The sequence below is a fragment of the Ambystoma mexicanum genome, chromosome 5p (genome assembly GCF_040938575.1).
Source record: "Ambystoma mexicanum isolate Mex_15411 chromosome 5p, UKY_AmexF1_1, whole genome shotgun sequence".
NCBI lineage: Eukaryota > Metazoa > Chordata > Amphibia > Caudata > Ambystomatidae > Ambystoma > Ambystoma mexicanum.
Window position 1 is genome coordinate 1115559550 of NC_090930.1, and position 16140 is coordinate 1115575689.

General features: G+C 43.6%; 1 protein-coding gene across 5 annotated transcripts in view; it reads left to right on the plus strand.

Moving 5' to 3' along the window:
* The window catches only part of KIF13A (kinesin family member 13A), a 2203773-nt gene that overhangs the window by 1365799 nt on the left and 821834 nt on the right, over nt 1-16140 (plus strand). For all 5 annotated transcript variants that reach the window (XM_069613597.1, XM_069613593.1, XM_069613596.1 and 2 more), the window contains one exon: nt 13717-13890. In XM_069613597.1, the coding sequence (XP_069469698.1) occupies nt 13717-13890 (174 nt within the window). The remainder of the gene's footprint in view (nt 1-13716; nt 13891-16140) is intronic.

Sequence of the window (16140 nt, forward strand, 5' to 3'; positions counted from 1 at the left end):
CAAATATTTGTTCTAGGTCTTTACACACACTAAAATGTGAAACTAGCAGATGATATTATTGCACCATGCTCAATAATAAACATATATGCATTCACCACAGGTTGTTAAAATACATTCAAATGTCTTGATCAACACAGGAGGTAAATAAATTAATGCAATAAAGATGGGACCATGTCACAAGTGAATTTCCCTATCTTCAGCAGTCCAGTCCCTAAGAAGAATGGGTCCTTGTGCCCAAAAGTCAAAGGAATTAGTCTTTGGAGGTAAGTTTTTTTTTCACTTGTGTTGGTGAGTTCAAAGAAGATATTCAACAAGGTTACTAATAAATTGTGTTTTTATATTTCAGATACTACTACCCAGCTTCTATGACCACAAGGCAGTGGAATAGAATGTTAGGATACAAAGAGACTAGTTCCCAATCTTGTCCTATGGGGGACTGGGAGAGACAGATGCTTTGCGTTTACTTACAACCAGGCCCCCACTCAGACTTTCCCAGATGAGTGAGGGGTCGACTGTGGGTCGCTGGAGGTTGGATTCACCACCGTTAGTTCCGGTGACAGATGCCCAGGAGCTACAGGTGCAAGGATTTTTCCTGGCGAGGAACATATGCAAGATTCACAGATGCAGGCAAAGAGTTCCAGCGAATGCCACGTCACACAGACGATGGCAGCCGTCCTTCCACCCGTGCTTGAAGAAGCATATCTAGGACAGGATCCCTGGATGCTCGGATGCTGACATTCGGAGGAAAGGCAACTTGTACCACAAGCTGGCGACCACCAAAGTTCTAGGTGCAACCACTGAATGGCGACAGTCCATGTGAGGTAGCCCACGAGAGCTGGGCAGTCTACCGGTTGGTCCAGGGACACTTCCGAATGCTCAGGACGGCTCGATCCAAGAGAACACGTATAGACCAGTTGGGCCCACTAGTCAAGCCCAAGCCCACCAATGGAAAGCATCTGCACCATTCAAACAGCCAGTAAGTGTCCAATCGGGGACAACTACTGGTTTCACATCTGCCCGAGTAGCAGACTTTCTGGCAACAGTGATGTGGACGGGGACTGGACAGTCCCAGCCCCCTTCGTGGGCCACACACACACACACACACACACACACACGCACGCACGCACGCACGCACGCACGCACGCGCTCTCGCTCTCGCTCTCACGAAAGCAGCAGCTTTCACGGGCAAGTGCATGATATTATATGGACTTTCCTGACCTGAGATGACAGGAAGAAGGCCAAGCTACAAAATGGCCAAAGAACAAGAAAGTCTTTTGGCATGGCCATTTTAGGATACCAGCCATGTTTAGTAGCCATACGCGGTAAACGAGAATGTGCACATCAGAAATAATGCAAAAACAGCAAAATTGTAACTGCTTCTACCAGTTTGTGGGTAGTGTGAGGGTTCAGTAATGAGAGCCGCACACATGGTTGTCATATTTTCACAAGAAGATATTTATTAAAAGAAAAAGGGTTGGAAAATGCCTCTATGACGCATTGCTAAAGAGGAGTTTCCCTGCCTATAAATCAAAACTAAGGATCTGTCTGTGTCAGGATGTCAATAATAGAAAAACTGTCCTTGTGTCCAAAACGTCCTTTTCTGACCCTCACACTATAAACAAATGGCAATGTGTAAGGAAAATATATTTTATTGGGCAAAACGTGTTCCAACAAAAATGTTCTCCAAGGTGGAAGCCCTTGGTTCCAGTGGGTGGATGCCTTCCCCTGGATTCCTAATTATAAGAAGAAAGTCACTTTTGTAAACAGTTCCTGGGTATCTTGTTTGGACGTATAAGATTCCTGTTAGGCAACCAAGTCTTTAACAGTCTTTCTTTAATGCAATCTTCTTGGTGTGGATAGCAATGTCTTTCTTTAACATTCAACTTTGCAGGTTTCAATGAATAAATGCAAATCTTTACTTTAACATTTCTTGGGGTCTTCCAAATTGCCTGATTTACTCCCCTGCCAGGTTTCTTTATGCAATGCCAACTGCCTGTAATACACTCCTGCCAGGACATATATATATATATATATCATTTGCTTGTCAGGATTTCTCATATGCTTCACTCGCTTGGTGTCTTTGGTTTTCCAAGACTTCTCATATATTTTGCTCATCTGGCGTCTTTAATTAACCATGCTTTGCTCACATGGTGTCTTTGATTTACCAGGACTTCTCATGTGCTTCTCTGTATCGTCAATATTGTAGGTATGGCTCTCGGGTTGAGATATATACTCTTGGTAAGGTTTCTTTAAGTTGGGCCCAACATTTACACTTCAAATATTCACAGTTCATTGGGGTTTGCCTTTTAGCCTTCCGGTATTCAAACAAGCCTTCTGTTGTATTCACATGGCTATAATGTTCAAAGTACTGTTGGCGCAGTCGTCGGAATGCCCCTGGGTCTCCACTGGCTTTGGGCAGACTCACCAACTTTCTCCAGCGTCTCCGGTCGGGTTTGCGCTTCTGCGGTGTGCTGCTTCCACCCGCGTTCCAATCTGGAGGCTGTATATATCCTTCCAGCCTGCCTCCCGGCTCTGCGTTTGCACGTCTGCTTCCCTTTGGGATTCGGAATGGAGAAAGCCAGCTTCTCGACTTGCCGAGTGGCCAGGATTTTCCTCATGGCTCCCAGCATGTCCACGGCACTTCAGTCTCTGGCTCGGCATTGCTCCCTTGGCGGCCTCTTCTGCTCTGCCACACCGGTACGTGCTCTTCGCAGTTGGTAGCTCTTGAACAGGAGCCAACGTCTTCTCGTGCACTGCCTCCCCGAATAGTGCATTTACCTGGTATAAATGTCCCATGCACTGGTGCCTTGGAAAAACAGATAGCCTGCACATTGTGGTTCAAGGTCGTGGTACATGGTTCAAATTCCTGCATCTTCTTGGTCTTAGTACTTCGGGAATTCTGGGAGTTGAAGTACATAGATGTTAAAAATTTGAATAGTTCTCTTTACGGGCTTTACATAATGGAACTTTGGAAGAAAAAGGTGTTATGTTTAAGTATTGTGAGTTGGTGTTGTGTTGTGTGTTTGGCCATATAATTATGAAGAAGAGGGTTCACTTCTCCTACCAGAGGGAACACGTATCTGACAGTATGCCGTGAGGGTCTGGGACATCAGAGGCTGTTCCTCACAGGAAAGCTTCTTGGGTTTAAGGGGGTCTTCTTCATGGGATAGGGTGACATACCGCATCTAGTCCAGTGAAGTCATGACATCTCCCCTGTAGCTGTCTCATTCCATGTGATACTCCCTCATAAAGCTGCCCCAGGGTCAGGATCAGGTAGCGTCTGCCGTCCCATGGCCACATGGGAGGTCGTCACCGCCAGGGAATCTGTGATGACTCCTCTGGAGTCATCACAGTAGGCACATATAAAAGTAACCAAACGTCACATGTGTAAAGCTAGGGGGGATACTAAAGTATCTCCATTGCATTGCACTGTGAGGTGCTGTGTACAATGTAAGATGCAGGAATACAAAAGGGAGACAAAGTGTCCCACAACTGATAGTCTGAAGGACTGATCAGTTGTCCCACAACAAATGAGCAAAAGGGAGGGGTAGTGAAGCTGAAGACTTTACTTCCCTTCATAAAGTAAAGACAGGATCAAAAATAGAGCATAAAGAATGGGGTTCCATAGAAAACTGTGGAGGGAAAGTTGCACAAAAAAATTCTTAGCTAATAGTCATGTTCCCAAATTATCTCCTAGTCATTCAAGAATAGAAGTGTTGAGAAGACCTGTAGCAAACCTTGCTCTGCAGAGGTCGGCATGTAAACACAGAAAACTGGACTAAACCGCAAAGGAAAATTCTATTTAACGTACAAATGTCTCCAATCTGACTTACATGGTGTCCTTTTGCTTATGAAAGTTATAGTAATTATGTCTTGTGCAAAACAATTTTTTTGCTTCTCTTATGAACATCTTTGTCTTTTTAGCTCCATCCCCAAAATACTCCAATCTGCTCTGGTCTAAGGAAACCATCCATTTACCCTTCCAGTCTTTTAAATCTCAGACTAATGTCTGGACTCGGCTTATTGATGAATCCCATCTCAAAGCCACTTTCCCAATTGAAGGCTTCGAGGCTGACTTCTTTGCTTCCATTTGTACTATACAAGACCACAGCATGTGACACTGTGAGACACTGCTCTGGCTCGCTACTCTGCTGAGATACAGGGATCTTCCCATGACCGGATTTCCTCCGTATTTTAACCCACCCAATGATTTCTTCTTTGCTTTCCTACTAATTCTGCTGCTTTGTCCTGTTCAATTTCGACTCTTCCCCTCCATTCTCTTAAACTTGTACTTGTGTATTGATTGTGCTTGCTATTGTGAGGTGCATTTAAGACACAATGGGCCTCATTACGAGTTTGGCGGTGTGGGAAAAAACGTGGAGGTCATTCCGGTACCTCCATTTTCCCCACACCACCAAATTACAAGTTTTAGCAGAATTTCCACGTGTGGAAAAATAAGTGGTAAATCCGCTGATTGCTGGAGGAACAGTGGAGGATCTACCTCCAGTATGATGTTGGGGGTGAATCCTCCACTTTTCTTCCAAAACATTGGCGGAATTACCACTTGTAATTCCACCAGTGGTAATTCCCACCAAAAATCCCCATTGGAGTCCTATGGACTCCAGAAAATGGGGATATTTGCACCACCTACCACCACTTGTAATCCTGTGGTAAATCCACAGGACCGAATTAATGGTAACTGTAAATCCGTTTGGTGGTATTTCAGAGGATTTACCTCTGAAATACCTCTCCACTCGTAATAAGGCCCATACAGGTGTCAGCATTGTTCTGGACAGTTCCACGTGTTTTAATCGCGTGAATTGTAAATGTGCAGTTTACACTACAACCGTTTTCTCCTTTTTTTATAGTTGTTCCCCAAACCACCATCTAACCCACCTCATCATCGCTCTCTGCCACCCACCACAATCCGATCACCTACCTCAAATAAACACATATTTTTTTATTTTTTTTAATTATTATTGAAACACCATTCCGACATACTTCAATGCAAGCATTGAGACATCAGACTTTTGCTACAATGTAACCATATGTATCAAAAAAGGTTCTCTGGAGTAAGGTTCCATGAAACTATGAACGTCGCTTCGAAAGTCCTGGATGCAATGTTTGTTTCAGTTGAAGTTTGTGTCGAGTCTTAATGAGTCCATGTAATCAACTACGGCACAGCTTAATTTTATAAAATGTCCAGCTGCCGCATATGACCACCAGTCTCTACTATTACAGACCACTGGAGTATATCCTCCCAGATGCGTCGTCCGTTTAGCAATGGTTTCTTTGCATCTAGTGAGGAGATGTTCAGAAATTTCGATTTCACAGTGACAGAAGCGGCATATGTTATCTCTCACTTCTTTAAAGTGGCGGCTCCACATCATGTCTTTTGTTCTTACAGCAATATAGACGAAACTTTAAAAACTGCTCACGGTGATGTCGAGACAGGCAGTTTTTTAAGTAGTTGCTTGTAACGTTTAGCTTGTGTTCCCCAATTCCAGCATCTAAGGTGGTCGGCTTCAAAAGACATAAATCGTTATTCGAAATCTAACACCATTGTTCAAACTTTTTTTTTGCTGATTGTGGTCTCATCTGTAAATCATTCAAGGTGAGATCAGCAGTGGCTAAAATTGACAGCATGATTTGTTTCCACTCATCAAAGTTTTGAGTGCCCTATTTCGTTTATTACAGAGAAGATTTGAAAAGCAGGAACTGTTGGAGTCAGGTTCATCTTTCGCATTACTGTTAAAGATTTCCACATTACATGAGAGTGTAGAGAATTTAGTGAAAGTTCATATCTGATTTGAGTCATTGATATGTAGGTGGGAAGCTTCAAAACACGCCGCCAGAAGATTCCTTCCAACTTTTGCCAGAACGAAACGTCTATGTTCCAACCGGATTCTGATCCGAAAGTGATTGCAGGGACTACTTTTTGGGCATTGACATTCAAGACCGGTGCTAGAGTGAACTTGCCATAATTTCTGTTCAACAAATGTCCCTGAATGCCAAATTGAGTCATTCAATTGACCATGTCAACCTTCCAGTGATGTTCATGAACTGAATTATTAAAAATGATTCCCAAGTATCTAATTGAATTTACTGTATCAAGACAGTTATCGTCAATTTTCCTTTTGAATGTTTTTTGTCTTTTTGGACAATTTTGGCCTATGATAATGATCTTGGTTTTTTCAGTGTTTAGCTCCAGGTCGTTTTTAAGCAGATAGTCATGAAGGTTTGTTAATTGGCTTTGCAGGCCTATCTGAGAACCACTTCGCTGGCGTATATTATGCATCCTATTTCGATGTTATTCAGTTTTGGTGGAAAACATCGCACATCTTTACGATGAGCTGGGATGTCGGAGATGAACAATTTGAAGAGTTCAGTAGCTAAAGGGCATCCCTGTTTCACACCTATGTTTGTTGGTATCCGGTTGGATAGGGTGCCTTGGTTGTTTAGTCTTATGCTGACGGTGGTTTGTGTATGTAGTGCTCTGATTGGCTCAATGAGGTTTCTAGGGCAATTCCAGTTTTCCAATTTTTTCCAGTTTGCTACGATTAACACTGTCAAAAGCTCCTCTCGGATCTATGAAAGTGAGAAATAATCTTTGCCTTTTGGCTTTCTAATTTGAGAATGTTTAGGAGCATCAGGTTCACCTCCACCCCCACGCCTTTTGAAAAACCTGTTTGCCGGATGTCGAAGATTTTCTCTGATGTAGACCACATAGCTAGCCTTTGACGTAAGAAAGAGGCAAAGATTTTACCTATGGTGTCCAGCAGGGCAATCGGGCGATAGTTGTTCAGATCCGCCCGATTGCCCTTTTTGTAAATCGGCACAATGATCGCATCTTGCCAGGAATCAGGTATCATTGCTGATGTGAGCACGCGGGCAAACAGGAGTTCCATGAAAATAGCCCATTCCCCCACGTTCTTTTTCAACATCATATTTGATATTAAATCTTGGCCTGCTGCGTGAGAGTTTTTCAAGGATCGTATGGCAGCTCTTATGTCTTTCCCTGTTATTTGGAGTTTCCAAGATGTCAGATCTTGTATAGAATTACTAGCGTCCTCTTTAGGTGCTTTGCGAAAGATGTTACCATAATGCTGTTCCCAAGAGTCTGCATCAATCTCATTTGATGGGGATGACTGGTGCTTCGAATTTCCTGCATTTAAAATTGCCCAGATTTCTCGGGATTTTTTTTGGACTAGATGCTTCATCAGGTACTCTGCTTTGTCTTGTTCAATAATCGATTTTTGCGATTTCAACCAATTGCGGTATTTTGCGCGACATGAACGTATTGCGTTTTTGATTGCAATTACGTCGCTGGCAAATTTGCGAGACTTCTTTAGGAATCTTATGTCTCATCTCATCACCTGTTTTGCTTGTGTTAGGATTGAAGATGAGAGATGTTTGTTTTTAAAGCCCATTATTCGATCAGCAGCTTTTACTGCAATAAAATCAAAGAGTAAGGGTGCATAATTTACAGACAGTTCTGTGTTATGCCGTAATCTCTGATTTATTTCCTCGATCATTGGTCTATTAATCTTCAGCCGGTTTCCGGCACTGTTTACGGAAATTGCGGAATCATATTTTCTTGGCTCTGTTGTCCATTCCACTGTGCAGGCCAGCTGAAGAAGGTTGTGGTCACTACTTGACATGGGGCTTACTGATAATCTCAAATCACTTTCAAAAAGACTTTGTGAAACCCAAAAGTAGTCAATTATTGATTGAGCATTTGATGATGACCAAGTTTTTTGGGGAGGTTGATCGCCCGGAACATGTCCGTTTACCATGTTGCAATTTCGAATCTGTAGCGCCTGCCTCCATTTTGACTCCCGACTTTTTACTTCATCATGTGGTAATAATTTGAACTGATTGGTTACATGATCATATTTGAACCAAGAACAATTCAAATCGCCTGCACAGATTATTGATAGATTCTTGTAGTTTAACAGTGTCTGATCAATACAAGTTGTTATTGAATCTATGAATTTTTTAATGCTTATTTTGGCCGGGTTCCAGTAACTATTTAGAATAAGCAGGTGTTTCCTTGTTTCCTGGTCTTCATTGGTGGTTTGGAGCAGTGCACTTTGCACAAATGGATTGGGACTGGAAGAATCAACGAGGCGCCAACTGGTGTTTATTTTGATCATGATTATCAAGCCAGAAGAAGGTCGCCCCTTTGCGTTTTTTATTGCCGGATTTAATAGTCAGGTATCCATCCCTTGATAAGGGCTCGCATAACCATGTCTCCTGAAGACAAATAACAAAGACCTTTTCCAGGTCAGCCTCGAATTTGTTGAATAAGTGGGTGAAACCCCAGGTGTTCGATGAGATAAATTCACGAGTACACTTATTGCTGTTGACTGATGGCTAACGTCGACCAGAGGTGTCAGTGTGATTGCCGTTTTTCACTGGAAAATTGCGGTTTGTGCGTGAGCTTTCTGTGATTGCCATTTCTCTACGAAGCTCAGCGCGACGTTGATCTTGCGTCCCTTTAAAGGTGTCCTTTGAATTGGACACCTGCATGTCGGACCTGAAGCTCGTCGGTTCCACCGATATATCGAATCCAAACATTAACAATTCCTCTGAAGCGTTCAGAATTGTGTTTCGAACTGAAACTGAGAATATATGTAGCAGAACCTGGTCTCAACACCTTTCAGTCGCGTACTCTACTATTCGTATATCCTCAGACAAAATCGTTCTAAGGGATGGAATGCAAGAAAATAACTTCAATACGTTTTTGCGGTTCAGGTTCAGGTCGTGATCTTCCCGATTTAGATTTTGTAGTTTCAATTTGCAGTTTGGGGAGCTTGCTCCAGATCTCCGAGATGAGGAGGCGTTTGAAGTGTAGCGAACCTGCTTTTTTTCCTGATGTGGATTTTTTGGGTTTAGCCATATAGGCAGATTTGAACAGTCCTCAGGCTTTGTCGACCTGTTCTCATGATTTGTCTCCTGCCCCGCTCTTGGATTTAACCTACTTTGGAATTCTCACTGAGTGTCGTCAGTGGCGACAATAGAGAGGATGATAGACTGATCGGATGTCACTTAGTCAGAGTAAGTAGAGAAATTGCATATGTCAATTACTGATCCTGATGACTTACTCATGAGACTTTCGTGGTCAGAGTCGACTCTTTGTCTCTTACTTGCTGGAGCGACGAGACGTCCTGCTCCACTGGGATTGTTAACTTCTTGAACAATTTTTTGGCCATCAGATTTTGGCTGTTCTGTTCTTCCGAATAAGCCAGCTCTAATGTCGGGAGTCACGTTTCTGATGAATTTTGGTGACTTTAATTGTTGAACACGTTTTTTGGGTCTGGCAGTTTTTTCCCAGGCAGCGAGTGCCTGCCTTTCAGTTGCTGGGATGTTTGGACTTGCCTCTTGGCAACCTTTATCGATTTTGCCGGTCCTTAGAAAATTCCAAATGAGGCAGCAGATATTTCAGAAGTCAGTTTTGGATTAAAACAAATTGCTTGTTTGTTCAGAAGTGACGCAGGAATGGACTCTGAAGGTTGCACAACCTGATTTCTAGCTTCTACTTGGACGGTCGTAGCTGGAGATTAACAAGCTGCATCAATATGATTCAAGGTTGGAACATTGGCATTTGTATTCTGTGTTTGAGGTTTCAATTTGTGAGAATCTTTGGTCGTTTGTGAGGGCACTTGGAAATTTGTTGGTTCGAAGCTTGGGTTCATCATGGCTGAAGAATGTCTCATCCATTTTACGGCTTCAAGCAGACCGTGGGATAAAGAATCGTCCTGACAGTGATGACGTGCTGCGAGGTCACTTAGACGCTCTTGCCACCTTATTGTTTGTTCTGCTTCTTGTGTCAACTGTAGTTGCAGGAAATGTGTCACAAAGTAGAATTTGGCCATCTTTTCTTTCAGAGTTATTCTGAGTGACGTCTGGTCTTTGTAAGCCCCGTGAAGTGTCTCGTACATCTTCAAAAATGGAAGGAGTGCCGCAGATGAAGCTGCCAAAACATTATTATAGATCTGCATTGCAGCTGCTGAGGACAAACTTGGCTTTGACTCGGTGCTGGTTTTGTCTGACAGACCTAGATGTGAAGTATTTGAGGTCTCCAGGTGTGGGTCGCTTACCAGCGACGAAATCACGGAGTGGTAACAGGGATTTCCTTTGAAAGTTCTGATGTTGTGAACTTAGATTTCACATTTCTCGATATTTTTTTTTTTTTTTTTTTTTTTTGGAGGAATCCTTTTTAGATGTTTGCCCTCCAGTTTTGGCGTGAGATGTGCTCGAGATACTGTCTCCTGTTCCACGGCAGTTTCGTTTGTCGTGTGATGACGGGCGAGTTTTATTGATTTTCCCCGTCTGAACGCGTCCCATATTATCACCTGATCCGTGAAGATATTCAGCATGGTCCTCATGAATGCGACTATGTTGATCTAATGTATGTTGCTGACTACCATTTGCATTCATGTAGCCATAGGAAGACTGAAGGGTATTTGTCCTCATATGTTCCTTTGTTTGTTGGAGCCGAAAAGCTCTCTGCGGCAAGTCAACAATTGCGGGGATGTTTCTTGCAGTCACATGATCTGTGTCGGAAGACAGCGAAGTTAATATTATTTCATCAGGTTCAAGTACACATTTGTTTCCCTCCTCGTCTTGGGAAGCTTCCATTATTTCTGCGTCCGTAAGTTTGAAAGGGGAAAAAAAATTGTCAACAGTTTCTGAAGTAATCTGGTTCGACGTGACCTGAGATGTATTATTAAATGAAAATGTTTGTGACAAATTTAGGCCAATCGAAAGTAGGTTGTCAAGAGTTAGTAGTGGTCTTTGTGAAGGTGCATTTTGTGGAACGGCCTTGTCTAACAAGGTACCTGCTTCAGATGAAGCGTTTGCATCGGCCTCCCTAGGCACAAGCTCTGGCACAGACCCCTCGGACCCCACAACCCCCACTGCCCCATCAGTGGAGGAGTCGGGTATAATGTGTCCTTCTCTGTCAGCTTGTAGTGGTAATGCGGGCAGCACGGGAGGTAGCGCAGAAGCCGTAGGATTCGTAAGGGCAAGAGTTGACGAGGTAAGAGGAATTCCAAGTTCTCCTGGTGACAAATGACAGTCATTTATTACTTGTTCTGACACCTCGTTGCTTCCCAATGAGCATGACGTGTTCGTAGGTAGAGCATGAAAAGATTAATCGTGTATGGGATGAATCGCAGAAGGCTCAGAAGTGGATGCAAGGACTGACTCTGATTGCTTTTTTCCTATTAGATCGACAATTTCAGGTGGCACTTTAGACGCACGTTTCCATGAGGCAGTGCTTACCTTTAAGGTGTCCGAAGCCGCGTCTGCCTTCAATGCTGTCCACGGATTCTTCATCCGTCGTCGTTGAATCGTTTTCCTCCTTGTTTGTGGGCCCCCCTGGCCGATTGGGCAGTCATTGCAACGGGTGCAACGAGGCTAGCCGTGAGTTAGCACAGACTGGTTTAATGCACGACTCTGCCTAAAACACACAGAATTGCCTGTGCGCACTACACAGAATAGGTAGGCGCTCAGAAGGGATCAAAGAGGTAATTCCTCTGCAGTCTCCGCGATTTACGCGCCACCAGCGCCAAACAGCCCCTCAACAGCCTCCAGGCCTTTACCCCTATCGGGCTTAATGCCGCAAGGGTGGCAGCCTCTGTGTTATGAAGGAGCCCAGGATCACATGATCAGAACACGTGTCAGATGTGGCCCCGCCTCCTCCAGGAAGCACGGTGATGGGGTGATGCCGGCAAGAGCCCTGTGACTGCTCGCAATGCCGGATAGGTAGTAGCAGCTTTCCACTCAATGTAAGAGAGTTCTTTGCAGTGAGTATTTAAAAAAAAGAAATTGGGAAAAAGGCGCAGTGCAAACCACACGTTTAAAATGACAACGTGTAAAATGCCCAAGATGAAAACACAGTAAGCGGCTCTGGACATCCCACCTTTCTGAGCATGAGGCTAGTAGAAGATATTTATTTAACCCTTCATTTTCTGATGTGAATGGATGCTTGCTGGAGTTCTGTTTCCATTCCCTTGTGTGATTTATTTATTTTTCTTATTGCATAATACTTCATTTGCACTATCTTATCGTTTTACTCTCATTTATAAATTAGAATGACATCTTATATTTTTTAAAGTGTTCATTTATTTTTTGTAATTCAATGGTTATAACACCAATGAAAAGACAGGTTTTGCCTTTTGGGAATGATGGACTTGATCAACTCATCAACACTCCTCATGGAACCGCTCCATACCAAGCCCCATAAGTTCAACAAGGATAGTCACTTCATGACCTGGGCTTTTTCACACCTTTCATTAACATTTAGGGAATGGAGGATGTGCTTCGGCGCTGGGCCATTTTGCTTGCGTACAGTTGTTCAGATGTGGATCTCTTGCAACCTAAGAAATGCTTCGTATTCTATCCAGAATAAGTGCAAGAAGTACAAGAGAATTCACTGTTCTATAACGGATTCGGAGGGCATGGCGTATTTTATTCCCAGTTCCCCGCTGTTGCTGCCCTCTTGCATTTGTTATTTTACAGTCAAAGGAGCTTCCCTTGTCAGGTGTGGGTAAATCATTGCCACGTCTTAGTTTCTAGCGTCTTCATCTTAATTCTGAAGCCAGTTTTTCACAGCAGTACAGGACTTGTCAAGAGAATTGTTAAATGAGACACACAGGCCCTTTCGCTTTGTGGCACAAATGCCATTTTCTTGTTCTCTCTCGGTTGTGACCAGTGTGATCCAGAATGATGACCTTTGCCGGTGTCATTCATGCCAGAATTTAGTCCAACTCTTATGGTGTTGATGTCTTTTGGGCGACGGAGGGTGAGGGGGTCACTAAACTCACAAAGGAACCTCCTATATGCCCTGAGTTGAAAGTATAAAACCTCACATCTTTTTTTTTTACCCTTGTCTCTAGAATTTCTCGATTATTCCCCCAAAATGCAACAATAAAACTCTGCCTGCTGAGATTGTTGATTGAGACATAACATTCTCTGATTGCTTTAGTTTAGACTTATTTCCAGAGCAAGATTCCTCTGCACTTGTCTTTCATTGTTTTCATTTTTTCATTCATTTCCCCATTGATTTTATTATGAACCAGTTACTGAGTAATGTCAGTTCATCAATAAATGACCAACCCTTCCCCTCCTCCACAACTCCCTGCTCGTTACAGCTTATAAAGTGGGTTACATCCATTTATATTTCTGACTTGTGCAAGCTGTCAGTTTTTTAAATTTTCAGTTGTAATTCTTGCATCTCCCAGCAACACCAGTACTTTTTCCAACTATATGAGTGGTTATCTGATTTTCTTACTTTTGGCTAGCTTTGATTTTATTAAATATTTAACAAGTCTTGGTGGTGGGTTTCTATATGGTTTCTGAAAACCTTCCTTGTGAAATCCTATGCTCTTACATGTTTTACTATGAAACTAGGAGGGTACAATATGTATTGAAACATCATGCGCAATTGGTGATAATATAGAGATCTTAATACCTGCTCATAACAGTACTAAAAATAGTTTGAAAACGGTTTCATTTTTGGTTGGGCAAAACTTTACAGTTTGTTGCCAACTTGGAAAACAATCTGTCTGGACATACAGAATTGTGAGGAAATGTTGCAAACTACTTTCTTTCTGGTGATTATGTGGAAGATTTTAATAAAATATAAGAACTAGAGAATGTAATGTTCACATTGTGCCAGGATTTTTACCATTCCCTCTATTTTTTCAGGTGAAAATAAAAGAAGCCACAGGACTGCCATTGAATCTCTCCAACTTTGTCTTCTGCCAGTACACGTTTTGGGACCAGTGTGAGCCGACGGTAGCACCACCCATGGTGAACCCAGACATGCCTTCCCCTTGGAGCAAGGAGGCCCAATTCACTGTGAAATTTGCTCAGTCTAAAGTAAAGATGATACATTTTTAATCCAAAACTGTGACCTAGATGGTTTTTGCTCTTAAAACATGTAGAAATTGCTTTTACAATTTTCAGGAGCAGGCTACTGCTAAATCTCTTACAATATAACAAGTAAAATGTTTTTAAACGCGTTTGTGTGTGTATATATATGTATATTTCTGAGGCTTGTGGAATCTGCTTAGAGCACATGCTGTGCATAGGTCGACATCTAGTGGAAGCTGCAGAGTATTACAGTTTGTTTTACAAAACTCGAAAAAGGGGCATCGAACTAGGGCGTGCCAGTAATACTATCCCTAGTGTGATGTCCACTGTACCCATGATGCCTCACGCATTTAGGACCCTCGGATTGTTTGTTTTTTTCTGCCATACCAGTCGGACGCATGTTGCGGAGTTCCCTTGGCATTTGCTAATTATACTACAATTATTGTTAAAACCTCCCTCTTCTTTCCACCCTACACTGAAGATCGACGCCGGTGAAGATCGAGGAAACCAGCTGTCGAAACTCCACGACGGGCCTGCCAAATTGATACATATGGAGAGTACTCCTTTCAAATTCTGCCCTAAGTGTAACAGGAAGTTCCCCAGGGTAGATGAGCACAATATGTGCAATTTGTGTCTCCCACAGAGACCCTCCCGAGGCTACCTGTCGAGCTTGCAAGCTCTTCAAGCCAAAAATACTTAAGGACCGCTCCACTAAACGCTGGCCCACTATGCCAGGCAACGGGAGGCCAGGGACGCCGAAGGGTCTTTTAGCGATGGCAGCGACGCCGCCGTTTCGGACGGCGAGGGCAGAAGGGTGATTTCAGACACCCACGTGCAAGCCACCAACCCCGGAGGACTGGCCAGCAGCTCAGTTATGGGGACAGCACCTGGCGGCATTAGCGCAACACACAACACTTCCACTAAGCACATCAGCCCCGGCCGCGATTCGACACGCGTGTCGAGCAATCGGCAGCGGAAGACACCGCGAGAGCGGTCCAACGATTCTGTGTCCTCTGGACGTTCTCGTTCGAGATCGCCACATGACCAAGACCAACCATCCGCGGTTGGAAAAGGTGTCACACTCCCAATACTCCCGGAGGCCCGATCATTGGAAGGCGATTCGGACCACTATCCCCAGTCAGGATGCGTAACATCTACTCCTGAGATTCAACGCCCTTCCTCCAAGACCTCCAAATCTCGACGCAAGGTGTCAGATACCAACTCCGAATCTCGACGTAAGACGTCGGGTTCCTCGAAGGCCCCGAAAAGCACTGGGATACATTCCTCTAGTCATGGGAAGGGGGAGAAACAACACAAGAAGCCTTCAGAACACTATGTTCATAAAGAAAAACAAAAGGCCCCTAAATCAGTAGGAAAATCTAAGGTCCCTAACCCTCCCACTAAGGGGAAAATCACCCCACCCACTGCTCACGACATGGGTATGGAAGAAGAAACAGAAGAGGTTGTAGTTATCCCTAGCTCCAAGGAATGGAGCTCAGCTGATATCGACAGGGTTATGAGAAGAATGTCATTTATGGCAGACTTCTATGAAAAAGAAAATAATTATTTTCATAGTTATACCAACACACCAGCTACCTCGGCCCCTTTGGGGTCCAAGGATTCTCAACCCCCTAATAAAAAACCCTGCTCTGATGCCCAGGTGCAGGATTTGGTCAAAGACCCTTTGGTCATTGAATCTTACCATCCCGAGTCATACTGTGATGAAACACACCCACGAATTATGGAAGACCAGGGAATGATGAGGACCAGGAGGAGGAGGAGGATGAGGCTGAAGCCTACATTCTTGACTCCCCAATTCCTAAAGAACCCCCGGTGCATAACTCACCGGTAGATAATCAACCACTCATCAACAAGGTACTGGCCAAGGCAGCAGCCCATTTTCAAATTGATACACAAGGTGTTCAAGAGGACAGGGATTTTGCAGAAGAGATCCTGGGTGACAAAAGAGCCATTGCTCAGGCTATCCCTATATTAAAGTCTGTCCAGCGTAGAATTGACCCCTCACTGGTAACTCCTAATCTTACTAGTGCGGTTAATCCACGAATTGAAAAATTATTACGTGCTGCACCTTCACTTTAGGGGCCAATTAAAACCCGACTCCCTGGTAGTAACATCCACCAGAAAAAGGGCGGGTACACCTCTTGCTTCTTCGGAAGCACCTCCCGATAAAGAGAGCAAGAGACTATATACTCTCGGCAGGAAAGTTGCCACCACTTCTGCCTATCAGGCACCAAT